The 25,228-nt window shown below is 40.0% G+C and overlaps 1 protein-coding gene across 1 annotated transcript in view; it reads right to left on the reverse strand.

Annotated features, from left to right (window-relative positions):
- Positions 1 to 6,429: 6,429 nt before the first annotated feature.
- The window catches only part of CFI (complement factor I), a 42,295-nt gene continuing 23,496 nt past the window's right edge, over positions 6,430 to 25,228 (reverse strand). The window contains exons 8-13 of the mRNA XM_035030273.1: positions 24,529 to 24,564; positions 22,570 to 22,673; positions 22,301 to 22,404; positions 12,934 to 13,211; positions 8,841 to 8,945; positions 6,430 to 6,771 (exon numbers count right to left, since the gene is read on the reverse strand). Of these exons, the coding sequence (XP_034886164.1) occupies positions 6,554 to 6,771; positions 8,841 to 8,945; positions 12,934 to 13,211; positions 22,301 to 22,404; positions 22,570 to 22,673; positions 24,529 to 24,564 (845 nt within the window). The 3' untranslated portion in view covers positions 6,430 to 6,553. The remainder of the gene's footprint in view (positions 6,772 to 8,840; positions 8,946 to 12,933; positions 13,212 to 22,300; positions 22,405 to 22,569; positions 22,674 to 24,528; positions 24,565 to 25,228) is intronic.

Here is a 25,228-nt window from a genome sequence, read left to right on the forward strand (position 1 = left end):
CTTAACTACAGCCTCTGCTCTGAGGATTCAGATTTAGTCTTCTCTGTCTCAACTCTCTTTAGAGATTAAATTCTCAAACTCCAGTTCCTTGGACTGATAGAGTTGTTCTCTTTTTCTCTGAAACAAATTTCCTTTTCCACTGTGTGGAATCATCACCATCTTCCCAGAAAACAAGATTCTAAGTTTTATTTTTACAAGTCACTTCATATTCAATCATTAGATATCTGTTGTTCTGCTGCAGTAATTCCAAGATTTACTTTTCCCCCTTAATTCCTGCTGCCAGATACTAGAGTTTGGCATTGACTATAGGACCAGCTACGTAACTTGTAGGGCTCAGTACAAAATAAAAATGCAGGGCTCCTTGTTCAAAAATCATGAAGAATTTCAAGATGATGACAGGAGAGCATTAGAGCAAATGTGAAACACTTCTGAGTTCAGTGCCTTGTACATGGGCACAGGATTCATGGACAAGAAGCCAGTCCTGACTGGCCATATCATGTTAACTTCCAGATGACCCCTTTCCATCCTTTCTTCCTAATAGTTAGCATAAAAGGTTTGAAAAGAGCCTCTTTACAGGGCACTTTCATCTAATCAGCAAATCTTGTTATTATTGTGACAGATTCTGTTGGTTGCAAACCTACAACTTGCCAGGTCTTTCCTGCTAGCAAATGGCTAGGTTGTCTAGATATACTTTGACTGTGGATGGGCAGGAGCTGAAGCTAGGAAGGCAGTTAGGATGTAATGAACCAGGTAAGACATTATTGTGACTCGGCCCGGGGAAGGAGTAGTGGAGGTGTGAAAGTGGTCACATTCTAGATAGAACTTGATGGTAGAGCCAACAGGAATTGCTGTTGGATTGAGTATGGTAAATGAAGGAAAGAGAAGTCAATGACATTAAGGTTTTGATTTCAGCACTTAGGGTAGTGAATTCTCACTAAATGAAATGGGGAGGATTCTAGAAGGAGTTGATTTCAGGGAAAATTTAGGAAATTAATTTCAGACATACCATGTTTGAGAAACTTATTCTGAATTTGTAGTTCAGAGGTGGGACAAGGAATAGAAATTTATTTAGAAGTCATCAGCATAGAAATGACTTTTAAAGCCATAGGACTAGAAGAGATCCTCTAAAAAGTGAGTATGTAGAGAAGCAGAACAAAGTCTAAGTTGTAGGAGGTCGGGGAACTAGGAAGTGGCAAAAGAGGCTCAGAAGGGTCATCCAAGTGCAGCAAGAGAGTGCTTTATTGCAGTGTGTCTAAGAACAACAGAACCATCAATTTGGCTGGTGTGGAGGAAGATGAGGACTTGATATTGATTACTGAATTTAATAACAGGGAGGTCACGGTAAACTTCGTAAGAAAATTTTCAGTGGAATACTGAGGACAAGACATATTTGTAGTGAGAGGAGAAAAAAAAGGAAGAGGAATTGGGAAAAGCAATTTTGGTCAATATTATCAAAACAAAATTATGAAAATATAAAATATGCTGTATTTGTGCTGATTCTTGTCTGCATGATACATGTGCCTTGGAATGGGATCTTCTGGGTGGCTGAGACTAGTCTGTGTTTTCTATACAGAGCTTTCCAGTCCAGTTATAAGCATAATCAGTCAGATACACCTTTTGGACACCCCGAATGGTCTCTTCACTGTCATGGACATCAAGAAACATGATGATATTAATGAGTAAGAATGCCAAGTGTATTGGGGTTAAATGTAACATATTAACACAGAATGCTTGGAGAGTAGAATCCTCTGTGTTATTTGAAACAATACACAATCAACAAAATACAAATGATCAAGGGCAGTTCCTGTTTTTTTAGTCTTTTCCAATGTCTCATCAAATGGCCCGAGCAGTGTTATTGTGATGAAAATAATTGCCAAGTGGTGAAACCATTCCAGCCATAATGATCAATCTTTGCCCAGTGTTAAGGCGAGAACATTGGTTTCTAAAAAGGGCTCAAATGAAGGGGAAATAAGTGCTAGTTTCCAGGCTCTGCCTTTAAAAAAAAATAAAAAATTAATAGCATGAATAGCTTTCAAACTAGGGACAATGTGAAGGACAAGAGATGGCTGCACCAGATCCATAAGCATGGGCTGGTTCCATGATATATTCAAGATAACAGCTTTCCATTTCAGGTATTCTATCATCAGGCAAATTTGATCAGTGTTTTAGTCTGCTTGGGCTACTCTAACAAAATACCACAGACTAGGTGACTTATAAACAGCAGAAGTTTCTTTCTTTCTTTCTTTCTTTTTTTAAAGATTTTATTTATTTATTTGACAGAGAGACACACAGCGAGAGAGGGAACACAAGCAGGGGGAGTGGGAGAGGGAGAAGCAGGCCTCCCGCAGAGCAGGGAGCCCGATGCGGGCTCAATCCCAGGACTCTGGGATCATGACCTGAGCCGAGGGCAGACACTTAACGACTGAGCCACCCAGACGCCCCAGCAGAAGTTTATTTCTCACACTTCTAAAGTCTGGAGGTCCAAGATCAGGGTGCCGGAGTGGTCAGGTTCTGGGTAGGGCTCTCTTCAAGTTTGCAGATGACTGACATCTCTCTGTGTCCTCACATGATGGAAGGGGGGTGGAATTTCTGGGGTTTCTTTTATAAAATACTAATCCCCACCTTAAGGCCTCCACCCTCCTAGGTACCTAAGCACCTCCTGAAGACCCTACTTCCTAATACCATCATATTGGGCATTAGGATTTCAACATGAGTTTTGGGGGAACACAGTCAAAGCACAACAATCAGGGAAGAGATTTTCAAGTGATCTTTGTGGGTAGAATGTAAGATCACTCAGCATCCAGAGAGAATGTGCTGGATAGGATGGAAGGAACGCACTTGGGTGGGACTGCAGGGTTTTAGACCATCAGGATAAATTCAGGTGTGTGGTCTCTCTAGGTTGGGTTTCTGGCTACTTCCAAACCTCTGCCTCATTTTCAGTTTCATATTTCCTACTGCATGCTATGTACATCTTTCCTGGGCTCCCATAGACCTCACAGCTTCACAATATCCTTAACTAACAAAACCTGCTTCTCTTTCTCTGTTTCCTTTATTTCTTCAATCAATGGCAACAGCAATCATCTCACTGTCCAAGAGAAAACTTGGGAGTTATTCTAGACTCCCATCCCTCTCTCTAGTGCCCTGTCCTCTCTTTGTGTCCCCGGCTGCCATCCATTTTACTCCTTAATATATTCAGGATCAGTGCCATCCTCTTTAAAATGCCCTGCTGTAGTTTCTACCTTCACCATTTCTCATTTGGATTGCTCCAATAGTCTCTTAACTGTCTCTCCTACCCCATCTCACCCCCTCCAGTACATCTTCCTCAATGCCTCCAGGGTGAACTTTCCAAAGTCTTTCAGTGGTCTCAACTCTTTGGCATGAGGCCCTCTCTGACCTGCCCTTTTCTCCCTCTCCAGCTCCTCAGTTGCACCCTGGACACCCCCACCATCATGCTGCACTGCTCTCTGTCCCCTTTCGTGGTTGGCTCCTCAAGCCACAGAACCTTTGCACTTACATCTGCCTGGAAATCCCTTCTGTAATTCAGATTAAGCTCACCACTGGGGAGACCTTCCTTGACACTTCAGACTGATTTATGCGTCTCCCTTGAGTTTTCCTCTCCGTTGTCCCTGGCAAAGTGCAGCTTTATAATTTTTTTCTGTCTCCCTCATATGATAGTGAGTGCTGAGTCCAGGGTTAAATGTAAGGTGATGGCAGCACTCCACATCTCGCGAGCTCGTGGCAGAGGGTCAAGCAGTAGTGCCCAGTGCCCCGCCTCTGCGTGGAGCGTGGGACCTGAGCTAGCGGCAGTGGGAGCCTCTGATGAGCAGTCCTACAGTGCTCTTTGAGCATTGTCCCCAGATGCATAGCCAACTCTCTGGCTTTCCCGGAGATTCTGTGAACTGCATAATATCTTTGAACACATCTTTTTTTTTTTTTTCATTAAACCAATTAGATTGGCTTCTGTGGTCAGCAGCCAGTCACCTCACTCCTTCTATTCCCAGGCTCTGTCACATGGAGTCACTATGGAGAAGCTGGCTCTTCACTCTTCAGGCCCTGATTCTGGTCCACTCCGCTGTGAAGCCTCCAGGTCCCAGGTCACCGTGCAGACTGGCTTGGTCCTTCCAGTAGCCACGACGCTACTTCTCCCAGCTTGCAGCCCTTAGTACTCATATCCGGGCGTCTTCAGAGATGCTACATGCTCCAGGTTTGCTGGGCCAGGACATGGTGGAGGTTTTAAAACATGCCACAGATATTTTGACACCCCTCCCATCAAGAGATGGATTATATTTCCTCCCTTCAACCTGATCAGGTCTTGTGATGGAAGCAAAGCTAAATGACTTCCAAGGCTGTTCTAGTTTACGGGCTCTCCTGGGACACTTGTCAGCTGTTAGGTAAGAAGTCTAGTGCCCCTGAGTCCTCATGTTGAGAGCCCAAGTGGAGAAGACCACATAGAGAGAGATGCCTGAGAAGCCCCACTGTTTGGGTTCTCCCAGCCCAAGCACCAGACGCATGAGTGAAGAAGCCTTCCAGATGATCCTTGCCCCAGCCCTCCCTGTCTGATAGTAACTACACTAGAGGATGGAAGAAATGGCCAGCTGAGCCCCAGTCAATCCCCAGAGCAAAATAATAAACAACTGCTATTTAAATAAATATGTGGGGGTTCTTTCTTATACAGCCGTAGATAACCAAATACTCTCCTGCATTCAGTGACAAAAAGCATTAAAAATCTGGGCAGCATGGGAGGGGAGGAGGAGTTAGTGTGTAATGGGCACAGATTTTCAGTTTGGGAAGATGAAAATTTCTGGAGATGGTATGGTTGCACAAGCGGAACGTACTTAATGCCCCTGAACTGTACACTTCAAAATGGTTAAAGCAGTAAAAAAAAAAAAATTGTATGTATACGTTACCAAAATTTTTAAAAAGGAAAAAAATAAATCTGGGCAGTAAGCAACTTTGGAATATACATAGAAATGGGCATTTGTCTTATTAAAACAATTGGGCTTTATCCAGGACTGAACCACAGGTACTGAAGGTAATACTTATGTGAAAAATATACTTCAGTCTTCAGGATGATGATAGCTGCATTTTAAATCATCATGATAAAAGCAGCTAATGTTTATTCACTGAGCACTTCCTCTGAACCAAGTGCTAGGGATGCAGACAGAAGGAAGACAGTCTCTCTTCTCTTGTGTCTTACAGTATAGAAAGCAGAGAGCAGTAGTGCATGTGTGAGCATTGTGGGTAAGAAGTAGACAAACCAGGGTCACGTGGTAGAAAGAGATTGGTGCCTAATGTACACTGGGCCCACAGGAGAGCCTTGAGTAAATGCCATTTACTAAAAAGGGAGGAACTAGGTAAAGAAGAGGCCATTTGGGGTTGGCTATGTTTCTTTTCTTTCTTTCTTTCTTTTTTTTTTTTTAAAGATTTTACTTATTTGACAGAGAGAGACACAGCGAGAGAGGGAACACAAGCAGAGGGAGTGGGAGAGGGAGAAGCAGGCTTCCCGCGGAGCAGGGAGCCCGATGCGGGGCTCGATCCCAGGACCCTGGGATCATGACCTGAGCTGAAGGCAGACACTTAACAACTGAGCCACCCAGGCGCCCCTGTCAGCTATGTTTCTTTTGAAATGCTATTAGATGTCCAGATGGAGATGTTAAGTGCTCAGCGAAATACTAGTCTGGGATTTAGGAAGATCAGGGCTGGAGATATGGGTTTGTGGGTCATTGGACTGTGGGTGGGATTTAGTAAGATCACTAGGAAAGGCACAAAGTGAAAGAAGTGACCAGAAGGAAGAGACTGGGAAGGAGGTGGAGACCAGCCAGGGAGGCAGGGGGGCCAGGCGGAGAGTGTGATGTCCTGAGGAGCCGACTGGGTCTACTGCAGCTGGGGCAGGGGGAGAAGAGAGTAGCTAAGTGACTGTGGGTTTGACACCAAGGAGGTCAGTGGTTGTGTGGCAGTATCTGTGGAGAGGTTTAAAGAGAGGGTCAAGGAGGACTTGTGAAATGGGAACTAAAGACAAATCTTTCAAGAGAACTTTTAATACTTTAAGAAGCAGAGAAATGGGACAAGAGGTGTGAGGTCAGTTATTTTCCTGTGACAGGTACTATGCAAGCATTTCATTTAGTATGCGGTTTCATTTTTTCAAAATTCTAGTTTCCATTTTAAAGGTAGAAAATGAGACACAAAGAAGATAATAAATTGCCCAGGGCCAAGTAATTAGTAGATGGTAGAATTGGGGTTTGAATGCAGGCTTATGTGAATCCAGTGTCATTCAACTGGCAAAGCCTTTGGTATAGTCAATATATCCTTCCTGTATAAAGAGATAACTTAATCACATTTTCTAATAAATAAAGTATGTATGCCCGACTAAAATATTTCTTCGATAATTATACAGCAAAGTTCCAATATGGAAGAAGCTTTGTAGAGACCTTTAAAAATATCCAATAAAATGTGCTTTATTATTTTTTTCCTAGAGAAGTACTAATTATGCAGTATCATTTCAACTAAAATCCAACTCCCAAGAGAAAAAGAGCAGAAGAGAGAGATCACAATTTTATACATTGTACTGAGAAATAAGAGACCTTCCCACATAATGGCTAATCCAGTCAAAATAATTGGCCACTTTTGTGTAAACACCTGGGTACTCTGGTCTTCCGCAGTTTTCACCCCAACTCACAACACCCCAAACATAAGTCACATTGTTGACATCCTTACAGACTAAGGGGCCTCCAGAGTCCCCTTTACAGGCGTCGATGGAACCATCATCTGTACCTGAAAAAGACAAAGGAAAAAGAAAATCACACACATACTTCCATTTGTCGAGGCTGCCAAGCCGACTTCCTGTCTCCTCCGTCAATGTGTGTACCAACTTTGGCTTTCTTACACTTTGCTAACGGGGAATAACGTGTACTCTCCCTCACACCCCTCTGGGCCCATAGAGGTGGAGAGATGCAGGTTGGGAAACACTTTGTCTTCTGCTTATTCTCCATATTTAGTGAGGGCTTCCCGTGCTTCCTCTGTTTTATGCAAGTGTATACTCTGATGAGATTGCAATCTGAAAGTAGCATCCAATACTCAGTGGGGAAATAATAGAAATACTTCGTGCTTATTGAGTGCTTAATATGCATTAGACAGTCATTGTTTTGATCCTAAACCACACCCCTAATGAGATAAGTATCATTATTATCCTTATTTTCAGATGAGACAAGTAAGGCCCAGGGAGGTTAACTAATTTGTCCAAGGCCATACAGCTACTAAGTGGCAGGCTGGACTTGAATTCAGGCAGGCAGAACCCTTCGAGCTTTCCCTCTTAACTGTGATAATTGCCTCCTGGTAGGTTTTGTGCTAGTCTCCCCTTTTGTCCTCTGTCATCCTGAACTCCATTTAAGAAGGGAGGGCACAGGGAATTGTCTGTTTACTTTCTTCTCACTCTTAGGACTTTCTAAGGTTTTTTTAAATCACTGATCCCAAAAGTTATAGGATGTCAATTACTTTGCCTTTTCTGGAATACACTATTTAGAAGTGGTTTTAATAAAGCATCCTAAATGCATTACCCTGGCTGGTTCCCTGCCTTTGTGTCACCACCAAAAGTAGGAACTGAGTTGTAGCTGTGTAACTGTTGTTAGCGATGTGGGAAACAAAGGCAAAAGAAATGTAGCTTAAATTAAAGTCTCCTTACAGTTTGCCACCCACTGACAGATAACCTGAAACATGAAGACGGTGACCTTCCTCAAGGAAAGTGTGGCCACCTCAGTGCCTTAATGTTTAAAGGTAACTTCATCTTGGCAGGAGCGGCCCCTCAAGGTCCTGAAAGCCTTGCTTCCAGATTCCTTGGAGACTGGTGCTATCCCTCACCCCCACTAATTAAAAAGTAAACAATCAGTCATTCCTCACAATCTCAGTACAGCTCTTTCTGCCCACGGGTTCTGTCCCATGAATAGGGAAGGGGTTAAGTTCTAGGCAGGAGAGATAGGAGGCCCCTGACTCCCCTGACTCAGCTCTGGAACTATTCCGGGTAGGTGGAGATGCTGAGACAGAGCGAAACAAGAGATAAAGCAACAAACCAAGACACAAAAATCTCAAGGCCACAAGCTTCCCAGTCAGTTCTCAATTAAAGACCGCCACTAAAAGCTCTCCGTGGCAACCCATTTGGGACCCCTCTCACTCTAGAGAGCTTCTTCTTTCCTTTCTGCTCTCACCTTCACTTAACTTTCACTTCACTTCACCCTTTTGTGTCCACGAGATCCCTTCCTCCTTTCTGTGAGACAAGAACCCTGCAAGCTTGCAACATTGGGTAGGGGCACTAGGGCCACTCTGATAGTAAAGGAGGTGGTGGCAGGGTCATCAAAAGTGCCATGGGATTGCTGGGGAGGGAGGATTTACTTCCAAGCGGACACATCTGAAATGAGATCATTCAGATTTTATTCAGAAAAAGGTTGGGTTTTGATCCTGGATCTGCCACTTCTTATAAGACTTTGGGCAAATTATGTAACTGCTCTGCATCTCAGTTTCCTCATTTATGAAGATCCCCAATTTTGCAGATGCGGAAGCCTGCTGAAGGCCATGTGAGTCGTAACTGGTAAAAATGGGGATATAAGCCCAGGCAGCCTGGTTCCAGAGTCTGTGCTTTTAGGCACCTTTCTATACGGTGGCGGTGGCGTAAGGAAGATTCTTCCTCTTCCTATTAGCATAAGGGATTGAGTGAAGGGCTAGGGAAGCCCCAGCCAGGAGGCCCGATGAAAGGGCCCAGGGCCCAGAGCAAGGAGGCGGATTTGGTGAGGAGGGGAGATGTTTGGTAGGGGGTATAGGTATAGATCTTAGGGAAACCACTCCATGCTTACCTGCACAGTCCATTTCTTTTTCAAAATAGCGACCCGGATAAAACCTGGAGCAGTTGCTGATTAGGCTAACTTCACCCCACTTAAGTAAACTGACTTTTTGGTTATCTAGCAAAGGGAGAGAACAGACATTTAGAAGTCACCAATGAGAAATCTAAATAAATACTCTCATCATTTAGTAAACCACGAGGCATAGAGAAGATTATATATATTCCTTAACACATATATCAACTTTTGAGGAGAGTTCATTAACATATTTAATCACACACTGGTCCTATGTCCAGTTTCTCCAACTGTCTTTCTAAAAATAGTTAAGGGGCAAATAAATAGACTCTTTTAAAAAAAAAAGTTAAGGGGCATTCCTGAACACATGCCTGAAGTCGTTCCCATTATCACAAAGACCTGGATGCTCTGAGCTGAACAAGATAAACTCCCTCCCCTTTGATTGCTGAGTCCAGCGTGGGAGCTGGGTAGGAGTCAGTGATCAACATTTTCTCACATGAATAGCTCCTATCATCTTACATCCCGGATTTCCTGGAAAGTGCTGGTTAGAGTGAAAATGGCCTTCTAATATAAGAAGTTAAATGGAGAAAATGTATATGAAGTTATCAGTGTGTATGTTTTTGTGTGTCTGAAGAAGTTCATTTCCTAAGTGATTTGAAAGAGGATTTAGGATTTCCTTTTCATCTGAGTTAGAGATGTGGGGCTTGAATGTTTTTCATCTAAGGAGAGAGAAGGGGCAGATACTGTTGCTGATTGACAGTCCAGGAAGATAAGAAAAACTTAAGAATATGGGGTGAGATGTCTTGGGTGTAAGGAGTGAGTCTTTGCCCCATCTCCCCTCCTCCTTTTCCTCAAGCTTTCAGCAATTTTTATGCTCTAGGAGAGCAAGGACTGGACCTGATTGATGGATTGCTATGCTAGCACCCAGCCTCATGCTAGCACAAAGTAGTTGCTTAATAAATATTCATGTAATTTATTCATCCATGAACTCCATAATCCAATTATACACTGAACAACTTAGGCCAAATGACTCACCCCCTAACTTAATGTATAAACTATCAGGGGACAGAGGCTTCTGGATATCTTGAGAGGACACCTCCACGGACCCTAGCACTGTAGCGGGTATGTAATAAACTGTGAAACTAATACTATTCTCTTCTGAGAAGCAGGGGGAGACAAAAATCCACCCAAGTATAGGGCAAATTAGGAAAGAGTTTCTTTTTTTCTCCTTCATGTCTTACTTCAAGTTAGTTTTAAGATGCTATCTTCAGGTTAAGAGCTTTTTTTTTTTCTTTAATTAGTAATTTATTATTCCTTCTAACTCAGGAGAAGTGTTTAAAAACTGGGAACTCCTGTACCATGTGAACAATTTTTTTTTTTAAAGACAGTCTTTTCTTTTTTTTTTAATTTAAGATTTTATTTATTTATTTGACAGAGAGAGACAGAGCGAGAGAGGGAACACAAGCAGGGGGAGTGGGAGAGGGAGAAGCAGGCTTCCCCGCTGAGCAGGGAGCCCGATGCGGGGCTCAATCTCAGGGCCCTGGGATCATGACTTGAGCCGAAGGCAGACGCTTAACAACTGAGCCACCCAGGTGCCCACCGTGTGAACAGTTTTTAATGGCTCAGATTACTCCCTCTCCTGAACTCTTGTTTTGTATACTTCTTTTTTTTCTTTTTTAAAGGGAGAGTGTGAGTGGGGAGGGGCAGAGGGAGAAGGAGAGAAAATCTCAAGCAGGCTCCATGCTCAGAATGGAGCTTGATGTGGGGCTTGATCCCACAACCCCGAGATCTTGACCTGAGCCACAATCAAGAGTTGGATGCTTAACCGACTAAGCCACCCAAGCACCCCGTTGTTTTGTGTATTTCTTGAGGCATCTGTCACATTCTGCTGTCTGACAGTGGCATCCACGTCTGATGGCTCCTCTGTACTCTAAGTCCCTTGAGATCTGTAGCCTCTATACTCCTTGTTGACCTGGTACATATTGTTCATCAGGGAAATCCTAGCACTTAGCATTATTATCTTGCAAGCATAGTAAGGGCTCAAAAAATGTGTTAAACTATATTTGATTAATAAGTAAAACAATGCATAAGAACATATGTACCAGTTTATAGGAAATACATGGAATAGAAGAATATGTGAAATGCCACATCAAGGATACAATCATCCAAATTCAAGGTGTGAAAATTCCAAAATAAGAATGACCCAGTTTCTTTAATAAATACATTTTAAATGAAAGGAATGGGTAACTGTTCAAGATTAAAAGAGACTTAAGAAAAATAGCCACCAAATGCAATGTGCAGATTTTGGATCCCAATGGAAATAACCCTGATTGTAAAAATACTTTGTAAGTAATTGAGGAATATTAAACATGGGATGGTTATTAGATATTATTATGGGATCACTTTCATTTTGTTGTGTATGAATGGTGGTGTGTTTTTGCTTTCATTTTTGTTCTTTTAAGTCCCTACCTGGTAAAGATATCTACTGGAATATTCATGGATGAAATCACTTTATATCTGGGTTTGATTTAATATGCTCCAGGAAAAAAATGTGTGGGGTAGAGGGAATATGTTCAATAGCTCCCAATTGTCCTTCAGATCCACTCTCCACCCTTCAGTGCCCTGCATCCTGCCCAAAGAGCCTGATCTGAGGGACTGCCTCAATAGGAATCTCTTAGCCTCTGGTTTTCAATAAAAAACCCCAGCAGAAGAAGGGAGGGTAAGGAGAGAGGATAAGGAGATTGGGGTTGGCTATAACCTTCGATCCAAAGTCATTGCTTCTCTCAAGGCAGCCTGCTCTACCTGAGGTTCTTTCTCTTGGTAACTTCTTCCTTTCACATCTTTGCACCTAAGAGAGGCTGTTCTGGTACTGTTGGTCCCAGGTTGCTGCATGGCCCTTGTGGCCCTGACCCCTATCCACATCCCTGTAATTAATCCCTTTATAAATAACCCTTCCTAATTATCCTATTGAGCTTGTGATTGATTCAGAGAGATAAAACAAGAATGGTAGAGTGCTGATAACTGGAAACTGGGTGATGAATAAGTAGGTTTATTATACTCTTGTCTCTACTCTTCTGTATACTTGTAAATGTACATAATAAAAGCTTTTTTTTTTTTTAAAGGAACAAATGTAAGGACATATGCCTTCTGGATAAACTAATTACTAATAAAATTTAGTCTTGGTTTTTCAAACATACTACAAATCCAGGTTAATTTATACACATATTTTATGCTTTTCCATGTAGCAATTTTAAGTAATGTGTTGGAGTATGAGTCTATAAGACCAATGTAGTGAAGTTATTTACAAAGAGTATGTAGGAGGTCAAAAGGAAGCTAAATTTCAAAGCTAACTCTTCAAGATAAGGGAAAAAGCATTGGCTAATTTAATTCTAATCTAACTTCTTATTTAGCCAGTTTTTCTAATAATTTGTCTCTAAGTGTCTACATAGCTTATTCATACAAATGTTCACCTCAAGTCTTCTTAGAAGCTCAAAAAATAATTCTTTATGTTTTCTTCCTCTTTGTGGGATGTGATGGGGAGGGTGAGGCAAGGAGAATGGGGGAGTGGAGGAGAGAGCACAGGGTTGTGGGATTAATGACTCACTCATACTTTGACTATTCCTTTGGAAACCACTTTATCTTCCATCCATGTCTCTCTAACAAATCCAGAAAGTTCATGCTATATACGTCCCACGTCAGTCTACTTTTTTTTTTTTTGTAAATGTTTACCCCTCAATGTATGCTTCAAGATCACAGAGTGTAGGTGTCCTTTGAAACTCTGGATCAGGATCAGCTACATAATTTTCAGGGCCCAGTGAAAAATAAAAACGTGAGGTGGGGGCTGCTGCAAAAATTATTAAGAATTTCATGATGATGACAGCAGAGCTGTACACTAAGCAAGGGGCCCTTTGGAGCCTGGGATGCTGGGCAACTGCACAGGTCTCACATCCATGAAGCTAGCCCTGGCTGAATGCTCATTTTTCTGGATTTGCTGCTATGTTTCTCCCTGAGTACTAGGAAATTAGCTCCTATCCATTTCTATTCCCATGTATTTCAACCCCTGGATTCTGATCAAAAATTTTAAAACATATACCTTTTTCTCGACCCCAGCCAGAAACAATGCATTTGTCGTTAGGTTGAAATAGATATGAAGACCAGGGGACACAGGCAGGGATGGAATTAGGCAGGTCACATTCTTTTCGGTTTGAGTGTTTTTTCAATTCAATCAAAGCTATGTCATTTTCATAGGTGGTTCCATTGTACTTTTCATGAATAATAATTTTATTTGCCAAGTGAACAATTACGTCGATGTCAGGTCTTAACGAATCTAGAAATGATGCCCATATTTGGTAATGGTATATTTTACTCATGCTATAACAGAAAGGAAAAGGGAGATAAGATATATTGAGGAAAAATACCAACTATAAACATGAACATCTGATGCTTTATCTTTATATCTTCCCTTTTAAAGGACTTTCTTCCTTTTTCCAGATTTTTAAAAAATTCTTGTGGTCATGAAGCAGTGTGATTAAATTTATGGGGTAGAATTAAAGTCAGTGGGTAAATGAAGAGAGGAATAATCCATCTAACTGCTCCATATCAGGGACATAAAGAACTCACTAACAACCAGAGGTGCCCAGAAGTGGAATGAGTTGGCTGCCTCTGGAGTGAGAGCACCATCACTGAAGGTGTTCAAGCAGAGACCAGAAAGCATGTAGCCAGAAATGTGGTTGAGGAAATGGGGAAATCAGGACATACATTCTCATTACTCTGCCAAACCCAGAGGTTCTTAGGATGAAAACCATAGCAGTCATTATCCTGTGTTTAAAACTGATTTCATCTTAACATTGCATTGTATTTATTTGCTCACAAGCTTTTCTTCCTGTTGGATTGTGCTACTGGAGGTCAAAGATGGGATCTAATTCATCTGTGGCTAGATGCCTGCATCTAGTATTGTACCTGGCATATATTCGCTGTTTTAAAATTTAGTTTAAATGGTTAATGAGCTAAATATTGCTTGTTCTTATGCTTCACTCAATTTTCATACTAATTTTCACCTCATGGTTTCCAGCAAATTGGCATTTACCATCATTATCTCAGGTAATCACCTAACATTTAAACAGTGTTGTTCTAGGAGCCAAGGAGGTGTTCAGGATGCTTTCATTTATATTTAATATTCCAAGAATGCTGTGCACCATATTAATTTTGGTTGTTTTTTTAGGATCAGAGGTCATGAATATTGTTTAAAGGTTAACTCTGTCTATTCATTCCATTTACTAACAAACACTTAGTGTGCACCTACTATTACCAGGCACTGTACTAGCCACTGGGATACTGAAATGAACCAAATCAGAAATCGTTCCTGCCTTCATGGAGCTCAGGATCTAAGTAAAGCTGCAGTATTAAATGGGTAATGACAATAATGAAGATATATATTCTAAAGCAAGAAGAATGAACAGCACATGGGGTTCTGAGAACTTATCAAGAAGGCTTTGACTTAAGGGAGTCAGGGCAGATTCTCTGAGGAAGTGAAGATGGAGCTAAGATCTGAATAAAGAGTAGCACTAACTAGAGAAACAGGGTAGGAGAAATCATTTCAGGCATGAGAAATAACATATGAAGGTCTCTCTGCAACAGGGAGCAAGGTGCACATGAGTAGCTGAAAGAAGTCCAGAGCAGATAGAGCAGACAGCAAGAGTTGAAGCTGTGGGGCAAGATGAAATTGGCAAAGGTAATTAGGGGTCAGATCATATGGAGCTTAATGGGCCAATGTTGTTTAGATACTCTAGAAGCAAACAAGCCTGGCAAAGCAAGTGTCTGACATTTTCAGCCTCTCTAAGGGAGAAGTGGGCCCTTCCTCCCACCAAAATTCATGAGAATATGCATTAAAAAAGTAGAAACAACATAGATTAAGACTACTGAGAGTGGTGGTCCATGATGGCAGTGTAGGAACTCACCCTAAACTCACCTTATCCCATGGACACACCAAATCTATACCTACATATAGAGCAATACCTCCTGAAGAAGAACAGGAGGCTAATTGAACAGCTTCTGCACAACAACAACAGAGGGACCACATAGAGAATGGTAGGAGAGGCAGAGACATGGTAATGATGGGAACTCCAGACTTGATTAGATGACCTGGAGGTGCTGGTGAGTGCCATTATCTGTTTCCCCTCCACCCTGATAGCACAGAGGGGAGCAGGGACCAGACACTCTGGCTGGCCTACAGCCTCAGTGACCCCAGATTCCTAGCCCTCACAGCTCCAGCCATTCCCTTTATATGGGCCCCTGCCTGCACCCATCCCATCTCCAGCTATCTCACTGAGGCTGCCCCAGTACATGCACACCCAGATACCCCATGTTTGTGCCCAATATATCTCCAGCCATCACACCAAGGTGGCCCAGGTGGAAAGTACTCCAGGACACCTCCAGCCTGCACCTGCTTCAGCTCCAGCCATCCCACCAGGGCAGCCCCTATATGGAGGGGCCAGCCTGCCTGCCCCGCTCCAGTTATCCTGCCATAGTGGCCCTGGTGCAGAGCACCCTGGAACCTGCCAACCCAGGCCTGTTCCAGCTCCAGCTCTCCAGCCAGGTGGTTCCAGCATGGAGCACCGTGGGACCCCCAGACCCATGCCCACTCCAGTTCCAGCTGTTCCTGTAGGGTGGCCCCAGTGCAGCATGCCCTAAGACCCCCTGGCCCATGCCTGCTCCATCTTTGGGCAGTCAACCAAAACCTCCAGCACACACAGTCTTCACAGGGAAGCACCTACACAAGACCACTCCTTCAAGACTGGGAAAGGTAGCAGTTCTGCCTAATTCACAGAAACAGAAAAATTCAAACAAAATCAGGAGACAGAGGAATATGTTCCAAATAAAAGAACAAACAAGATAAAACCCCAGGGCTTAAAAAAAAAACCCTAATGAAATGGAAGTAAGTAATTTACTGATAAATAGTTCAAAATAGTGGTCATAAAGATGCTCACTGAACTTGGGAGAAGAATGGAAGAACAGAGTGAAAACTTCAACAAAGAGTTGAAAAATATGAAAGAACCAAAAAGAAGTCACAGAGCTGAAGAATACAATAACTGAACTAAAAAATACTCTAGAGGAAATCAATAGCAGATTAGATGATCCATAAGAACAGATCAGTGATCTGGAAGACAGAATAGTGGAAATTACCCAAGCAGAACAGCAAAAAGAAAAAAAAAAAAATTTAAAAAGTGTAGTTTAAGGGATCTTTGGACATCAAGTACACTAACATTCACATTTTAGGGGTCCACAGAGGAGAAGAGAAATAGAGGTGGGCAGAAAATTTATTTGAAGAAATAATAGTTGAAAACTTTCTTAACCTGGGGAAGGAAACAGACATGCAGGTCCAGGAAGCACAGAGAGTCCCAAAACAAGATGAACCCAAAGAGATTCATACCAAGGCACATTATAATTAAAATGGCAAAAGTTAAAGATAAAATCTTTTTTTTTTATTAAAGATTTTATTTATTTATTTGACAGAGAGAGACACAGCGAGAGAAGGAACACAAACAGGGGAGTGGGAGAGGGAGAAGCAGTCTTCCCACTGAGCAGGGAGCCCGATGTGGGGCTCAATCCCAGGACCCTGGGATCATGACCTGAGCCGAAGGCAGATGCTTAACAACTGAGCCACCCAGGTGTCCTTAAAGAGAAAATCTTAAAAGCAGCAAGAGAAAAACAAATAGTTACAAACAAGGGAAGCCCCATAAGACTATCAGCTGATTTTTCAGCAGAAACTTTGCAGGCCAAAAGAGAGTGGCAGGATATATTTAAAGTGCTGAAAAGGAAAAGCTACAACCAAGACTACAATATTTGGCAAGATTATCCTTCAGGATTGAAGAAGAGATAAAGAATTTCCCAGACAAGCAAAATCTGAAGTTCATCACCACTAGACTGGCCTTACAAAAAATGTTAGAGGGAAAGCCATAACTAGAAATAAGAAAATATACGAAAGAAAAAAAATCTTACTGATACAGGTAAATATATAGTAAAGACAGTAAAGTAAAGTGGCTACTTGCAAAGTTAATATGAAGGTTAAAAGACAAAAATAGTAAAATCAACTATAACTAAAATAAGCAGTTAAGGGATACACATAAAAAGATACATCTTTTTATTTAAGACATCAAAAATTTTAAATATGAAGGAAGGAGTAAAAAAATGTATTGCTTTTAGAATGTGTTCAAACTTAAGTGACTATCAGCTCTGTGTGTGTGTATATATATGGGAAGAGAGAGAGACTTCAGGTTAATACATATGAGCCTCACGGTGAGCACAAACCAAAAACCTACAATAGATATACAAAAAATAACAAAAGAACCCAAACATAAAACTAAAGAAAACCATCAAGCCACAATGGAAGAGATGCAGAGAATAAGAAAGGAACAGAGAAGAACCATAGAAACAACCAATAAACAATTAACAAAATGGCAATAAGTACATACCTATCAATAATTACATGTAAATGAATTAAATGCACCAGTTGAAAGACATAGAGTGGCTGAATGGGTTGAAAACAAGACTCATCTATATGCTGCCTATGAGAGACTCATTTCAGATCTAAAGACACACACAGACTGAAAATGAGGGGATGGAAAAAGATGTTCCATGCAAATGGAAACAAAAAGAAAGCTGGTGTAGCAATACTCACAACAGGTAAAATAGACTTTAAAACAAAGACTATAACAAAAAGATAAAGAAGAGCATTACATAATGATAAAAGGTAAATCCAAGAAAAGGATATAACATTCATAATGATTTATGCACCCAACATAGGAGCACCTAAATATATAAAGCAAGTATTAACATACATAAAGGAAGATACAGAAATACAAGAATAGTAGGGGACTTTAATATACCACTCACATCAATGGATAGAGCAACCAGACAGAAAATCAATAAGGAAATATTGGCCTTAAGTGATACATTAGACTAGATGGACTTAATAGATATATACAGAACATTTTATCTAAAAACTACAGAATACACGTTCTTTTCAAGCACATAGGGATGTTCTCCAGAGTGCATCCTATGTTAGGCCACAAAACAAGTCTTAATATATTCAAGAAGATAGAAATCATATCAAGCATCTCTTCTGACCATGTAAGTATGAAACTAGAAATCAACTACAAGAAGAAAACTGGAAAAAACACAAACACAAGGAGGTTAAAGAGCATGTTACTAAACAGCCAATGGGTCAGTGAAAAATCAAGGAGAAAAAATAAAAAACACCTTGACACAAATGAAAATGGACACACAACAGTCCAAAATCTATGGGATGCAGCAAAAACAGTTTGAAGAGGGAAGTTCATAGTAATAAAGGCCTACCTAAAGAAACAAGAGAAATGTCAAATAAACCATCTAACTTTATACCTAAAAGCACTACAAAAAGAACAGAGCCCAATGTTAGTAGAAGGAAGGAAATAACAAAGATTAGAACAGAAATAAATGAAATAGAGACAAAAAATAGAAAAATACAATAGAATTAAAAGCAGATTTTTTAAAAGATAAAAAGTTTGATAAACCTCTAGCCAGACTCATCAAGAAAAAGAGAGCCTAAATAGGTAAAATCAGAAACAAAAGAGGAAAAGTTACACTCACCGCAGAAATAGAAATGGTTATAAGAGATTACTATGAACTATACACCACCAAATTGGAAAACCTAAAAGAAATGGATAAATTCCTAGAAACATAAACCTTCCAAAACTGAATCATGAAGAAATAGAAAATCTGAATAGACTGATTACAAGTAATGAAATTAAACCAGTAACTTAAAAACTTAAAATACACAAAAGTTCAAGACTGGACAGCTTTACAGGTGAATTCTGCCAAATATTTAAAGAAGAGTTAGCACCTATCCTTCTTAAATTGTTCCAAAAAATTGTAGAGGAAGGAATACATCCAGATTCATTCTATGAGGCCAGGATTACCCTGATACCAAAGCCAGACAAAGACACTACAGGAAAAGAAAACTACACACCAGTATCTCTGATAAACATAGATGCAAAGATCATCAACAAAATATTAGCAAACTGAATTCAACAGTACATTAAAAGGATCGTTCACCATGATCAAGTGGGATTTATTCCAGGGATGTAAGGATGGCTTAACATCTACAAATCAATCAATGTGATACACCATATTAATAAAACAAAGGACCAAAATCATATGATCAGCTCAATAGATGCAGGAAAGAAAATTCAACATCCACTTATGATAAAAACTCTCAACAAAGTGCATATAGAAGAAATGTACCTTAGCATAATAAAGGCTACGCATGACAGATCCGCAGTTAACATCATACACACTGGTGAAAGCCTTTCCTCCCCTAAGTTCAGAAACAAGACAAGGATGCCCACCTTGCCACTTTTATTCCACAGAGTACTGGAAGTCCCAGCTGCAGCAATCAGACCAAAAAAAAAAAAAAAAAAGAAAAGAAAAGGCATCCAAATTGATATGAAAGACGTAAAACTGTCACTATTTGCTGATGGCATATATATATAGAGAGAGAGAGAGCGAGAACTCTGAAGACACCACCAGAAAACTATTAGAACTAATAAATGAATTTGCTAAAATCACAGGGTACAAAATTTACATACAGATATTAATTGCTTCTATACACTAACAATGAACTATCAGAATAAAAATAATTCTATCTACAATTGCACCAAAAAGAATAAAATACCTAGGAATAAATTTAAGGAAATAAAAGACTATAAGACATTGATGAAAGAATTAGAAGTGACACAAATAAATGGAAAGACATACTATATGGATTGGAAGAACCAATATTGTTAAAATGTCTATACTACCCAAAGCAATCTACACATTTACTGTGATTTTTTTAAATAAAAAAACCAATGGTATTTTTCATAGAACTAGAAAAAAGAATCCTGAACTTTGTATGGAACCACAAAAGACCCCAAATAGCCACAGCAGTCTTGAGAAAGAAGAACAAAGCTGGAAGTATCAAATTCCCTGATTTTGAACTATACTACAAAGCTATAATAATCAACACATTATGGCACTGGCCTGAAAACAGACCCATAGATCAATGGAATAGTGTAGAGAGCCCAGAAAAAATCTCACACATATATATGGTCAATTAATCTATGACAAAGGAGCTAAGAATATAAAAGCTAAAATAAACACGGGATTATATTAAACTAAAAACCTTTTGTATGATGAAGGAAACTGTCAACAAAACAAAGAGAGAACCTACTGAATGGAAGAAGAAATTTGCAAATCATAAATCTGACAAGGAGTTAATATCATATATAAATATATAACTATATATATATAGTTAATATCATATATATATATAGAACTTATACAACTTAATATAAAAAAAACCCAATTAAAAAATGGGAAGAGACAAACTATAAAAGACTTTTAATCTCAGGAAACAAACTGAGGGTTGCTAGAGTGGAGGGGGGTAGGAGGGATGGGGTGGCTGGGTGATAGACATTGGGGAGGGTATGTGCTATGGTGAGCACTATGAACTGTGTAAGACTGATGTGTAATCACAGACCTGTACCACTAAAACAAATAATACATTATGTTAATTAAAAAAAAAATGAGCAGAGTGCTTGAATAGACATTTTTCCAAAGACATACAGAGACATACAGATGGTCAACAGACACATGAAAAGGTGCTCAACATCCCTAATCATCAGCGAAAGGCAAATCAAAACCATCAGAATGGCTAGTATCAAAAAGACAAGAAATAACAAGTGTTGGCCAGGATGTCAGGAAAAGGGAACCCTTGTGCACTGTTGGTGGGAATGTACATTGGTGCAGCCACTAAGGAAAACAGTATGGAGGTATGGAGGTTCCTCAAAAACTTAAGAATAGAACTACCATGTGATCCAGCAATTCTGTTCTGGGTATTTACCCAAAGAAAATGAAAACCAATTTGAAGGCATATATGTACTCCTATGTTCACTGCAGCATTATTTATAATAACCAAGATATGGAAGCAACCTAAGCGTCTATCAATAGATAAATAGATAAAGAAGATGTGATGTATGTATACAATAGAAAAATTTTCAGCCATAAAAAAGAATGAGATCTTGCCATTTGCAACAACATGGATAGATCTAGAGAGTATTATGCTAGGTAAGATAAGTCAGACAGGGAAAGACAAATACCATATGATTTCACTTATGTGTGGAATCTAAAACACAAAACAAATGAACAAAAACCAAACAGAAACAGATTCATAGAAAAAGGGGGAGGAATTGGGAAGTGGGCAAAATAGGTGAAGAGGATTAGGAAGTACAAACTTCTAGTTATAAAGTAAATAAGCCAAGGGGATGTAACATACAGCATAGAGAACATAATCAATAATATTGTAAAAGCTTTGTATGGTGACAGATGGTACCGACAATTATGTTTCTGCTGCTGACTAGGAGTGTAACTTTAGCCAAGTTATGTACCTTCTCATCTCAGTCTGCTAATCCACAAAATGGGAAGACTAATATTTGCCTCTTAGGGCTGTTAAGAATATTAAAACAAAATAACATATGTGAAAATGCCACACCCATTATCTGGCCTGTTAGAGGCACTCAACAAAGGATGTTTCATTCATTCTAAAGATCAGCACTGAGGCTGGAAGCCCAAACTCTGTCCTTCAGCTGACCTTGACTTGTTATCAGCACCTTTTGTGTATTGCCCTTAAGCTACCGGTATAGACTGAATTGTGTTCCCCTAAAATTCCTATGTTGAAGACCTACCCACCAACATTACTAGATTTGGAGATAGTCTTTAAAGAGGTAATGAAGTTTAAATAAAGTCATAAGTGGAGTTCTGAACCCATTCGATTGGTCTCCTTACGGGAAGAAGAAGAGACATCAGTGATGCACGCATGCAGCAGACGAGCCAGCCAGCGCTGGAGCAGCACGTGAGACAATTAGTGTGGAGCTCTGAGCAGTTCCTTTACTGTCTGGAACACATATCAAATACATTTAAGGGTATGTGGAAGGGGCAAAAAAGATTTGTGCATTTGAAGCTTTTAAATGCATGAGGCTCTTAAACAACATCCTTGTTGAAGAGAGACCAGAGAAAATGCCAGGTTAGTATCACCTCTTCATAAACTTTTCGGTCATAAACTCTTCTCAACAGTTTGGTCCTAACTCTACAAAACGTAGGTAGTATCTACTTGCTTTCCCATCATGCAAATGAGTCACGTGACAGAACTTGGTACCTATGGGTTTGATCTGAACTTGCCATCTGGGATCATAATTTGGTCTGGGGGCGGGGTGGGGGGGAAGAACACAGATGGCCTCTGGGATTCCGATCATGAATACTGGAGGGGATTTAGCTGTCAAGAGAGTGGAATTTGTCACATGCTTTTATCTATCATCTGCCACAATCTCTATTACCCACTTTCATTATTTCAGGGAATCCAAAATCTTTTTGGAGACATTTTTTACCTGACACAGTGTGCAGCAGTTACAATCCAACACCCTCCAATATAAATTCCTCCACATTTGATTTTCTCATTTTCCTTAATTGCCACCTGCCACGGGAAGTCTCCCTGTAAGAGACATTAGTGTGGTCACTGTCATTCTACCAGACGGTGATAGACAGGTGGCCCTAAGATATGCCTATTGCAAGACTCCCAGTCTCTTATCATTATGTATCTCCCCCACCTTTCTTTGTTTTTCAAACATGGACTGCTCCTGGGAAGTAACAGGTTTACCATGTGTGCCGGCTTTCCTCCTACGACTCGTTTCCTTCGAATGGGCACGCTGTTTTTAACTCCACAGGACACTTTAGGGAGAAATGACTTTATCCGTTTTCTTTCTTCAAGAAAGGAAGAGATTGTATCATTATGATTTTGAACCCATTACTTCTTGATAATTTATGCCACAAAACCAGCAAAGTCACTGCTAAAACAAAACAGACTGAATTGATTAATAAATTATTTTAGATGCTAATTGGTACTGTTTACCTTGTTCAAAAATTCTGGCTTAATATGAAAATTGGCTTGATTCTATGAAGTTCTGCCTAAAGGTACACTGGTGGCAGAAAGAGGCTAGCTGAAGGGTTAAACATTTTTATCTCTGCCTTTGGCAGAGAGATAAAAGATGTCACATGGCCAGGCATACTCAGGATGAGGGTCTCATTCAGAAATCATCAGAATGAGCTGACAACATGAGCACCTATATCTTCTCACTTTCATAGTTTTTACTTTACAGAGGCTGTTCATATGGAATTCTTTTCAATAGTATTAACATTAATGATGTTAACATTTGAGCACTTTCTGTGTCAGTCCTCATGCTAAATATTTTGTATGTAGTTTATTTCATCTAATCATCATATTAACCCTGCGAGGTAATGTGCCAGGGACCCATGGACAATCCAGGATCAGTGGGCGAGGGGGTATTTTCTTGGTCACTTGACACATGATGATATTTCCTTCCTCTGTGAACATTCAGATGTGGCACACTTGTCACGGAGACACCTGGCAGAGCAAGGCTTGAGATGGGAATTGGCGGAAGAATTCATGAAAAAGGGCGAAAGTAAAAATATAAGCTGTTTTCCTTATTCTTTCTATATATTTTAGTACATCATGAGTATTTTTACAAACTTGCTTCTTAGGCCCAAATGAGAAAGGAAAATTAATATCACTATCAATTACTTTGGGCATATAAGAAGAAGGTGGGTCTTTAAGGAAGAGAAGTCGTGAGTGAATATGGATGGGTTTTTGTCTGTTTGTTTTGTCCCACCCATTCTAAGAACTGGGTTGGGGGAAGAGTGTGATGGTAAGTTTTGAATTTGTTCTTGGACCTTTAAAAGAAGAGAGACCTCATCTACTGAGGATTGTGGAAGCAACTCAGGCACTATCTGAAAACCAACGCTACATTGAGTAGAAAATAAAGGGCCTTTGGTGAAAAATCTCCTCGGACTGATGGCTGTATCTTCAAAATCTAAATCTTTCACTCATTGCCTGATGAAAAAAAATTGTTAATTAATTTTGGGGCCTGGCAATTAGAAGAGAGTTTGATGCGAACTTCAGCTTAAATTCCCCCTAAAACAGGGAGCTATTTTATTCCCAATTTGTAGTTGAGGTTAAGTTATTCACCTAAGGTTACACAGTTAATAAATAACTGAGTCAGGATGACTCAAGTCTGTCTGACCCAAAAACTCTTATTAATTACTGTCTCCGCAGGGACTTAATACTTTAATTTAATTTAGCTCTCAGTGCACAACTGGCCGGGATACAGATCTTCACAGACCTTCTGTTATCAGGATTTAAAACATTGAAAAAGAACCAATTAGCTCAAGTAAAGTCTATTATTTTTCTATTTCAAAATGTCATGGGTCATGCTCGAAATCTGGTTGTTTTTGACAAAACTGACATAACAAAGCTCATAGCAAATAAAAAAATGTTATGTAGCTCTAAAATATTGTTTTCACTTCAAAATTAGCCTTGTGAATTAACCCATTTTTAAAAGCAGTTCTCAAGAAATATTTATGTGTGTTTTTCTTAAAAGTGATAAGAAGAGTAATGTTATTTTTTTCTATTTACATTGATAGCAAAGGTAATTGTTGCTTGAATTAATTATATACACACACATACATACATACACACACAACATTAAAATGCAGATGTAAATCAAGGAAGCACTAGTAAAAAAGAATAATGTTAATTTACCTTCATCCATATCAGCAGTCAAAAATTCTGTTCCTTCTATAATAAAACAAAAAGTTCCAATGTTTATGGTTGTGTTTATAACAGAAATTAAATAAAATTATTTCAACTTTGATCATAATTTTCTGTCTTAAAACCTGTCCTCGATTGATTGATTGATTGATGAGAGAGAGAGAAAGCGTGAGCACACACACATGCATGGGCATGCACGAGTTGGGGAGGGGTGGAGGGAGGGAGAGAATCTTAAGCAGGCTCCATGGACACAAACTTGATCTTATCACCCTGAGATCATGACTGGAGCCAAAATCAATAGTCGGATGCTTAACCCACTGAGCCACCCAAGCGCCCCAAAACCTGTCCTTTGTTTAAAAAGGACAGTACAAATCCTCAAAGTACACCATCTTATTTCCTTTCTATACCTAGGTAATTGTGAAGGCTCAGGATGAACTATGTAGAAATTTTGCAGGTACCAACTAGAGGTGTCTCTTGGTACAAGTGAATGGTGAGACTCATGGTGCTATAGTTTTCTGCATTTAGAGTAGGCAAAATGCTTGGGTCAGAGAAGGAAAGCTTCTTTTTCAACTCTGATTCACAAAGTCCTTACATAAGGTAGGGAACAGTTACTAACACTGAAATAGTACTCAGCTGACATTAGAAAGGCCTCTGTGCCTGCACCAATGTGAAAGCTGAGTTATTGCTCACA

This window comes from Mirounga leonina, unplaced genomic scaffold (assembly GCF_011800145.1).
Source record: "Mirounga leonina isolate KUSES-001 unplaced genomic scaffold, KU_Mleo_1.0 Mir_357, whole genome shotgun sequence".
In the NCBI taxonomy this organism is placed as follows: Eukaryota; Metazoa; Chordata; class Mammalia; order Carnivora; family Phocidae; genus Mirounga; species Mirounga leonina.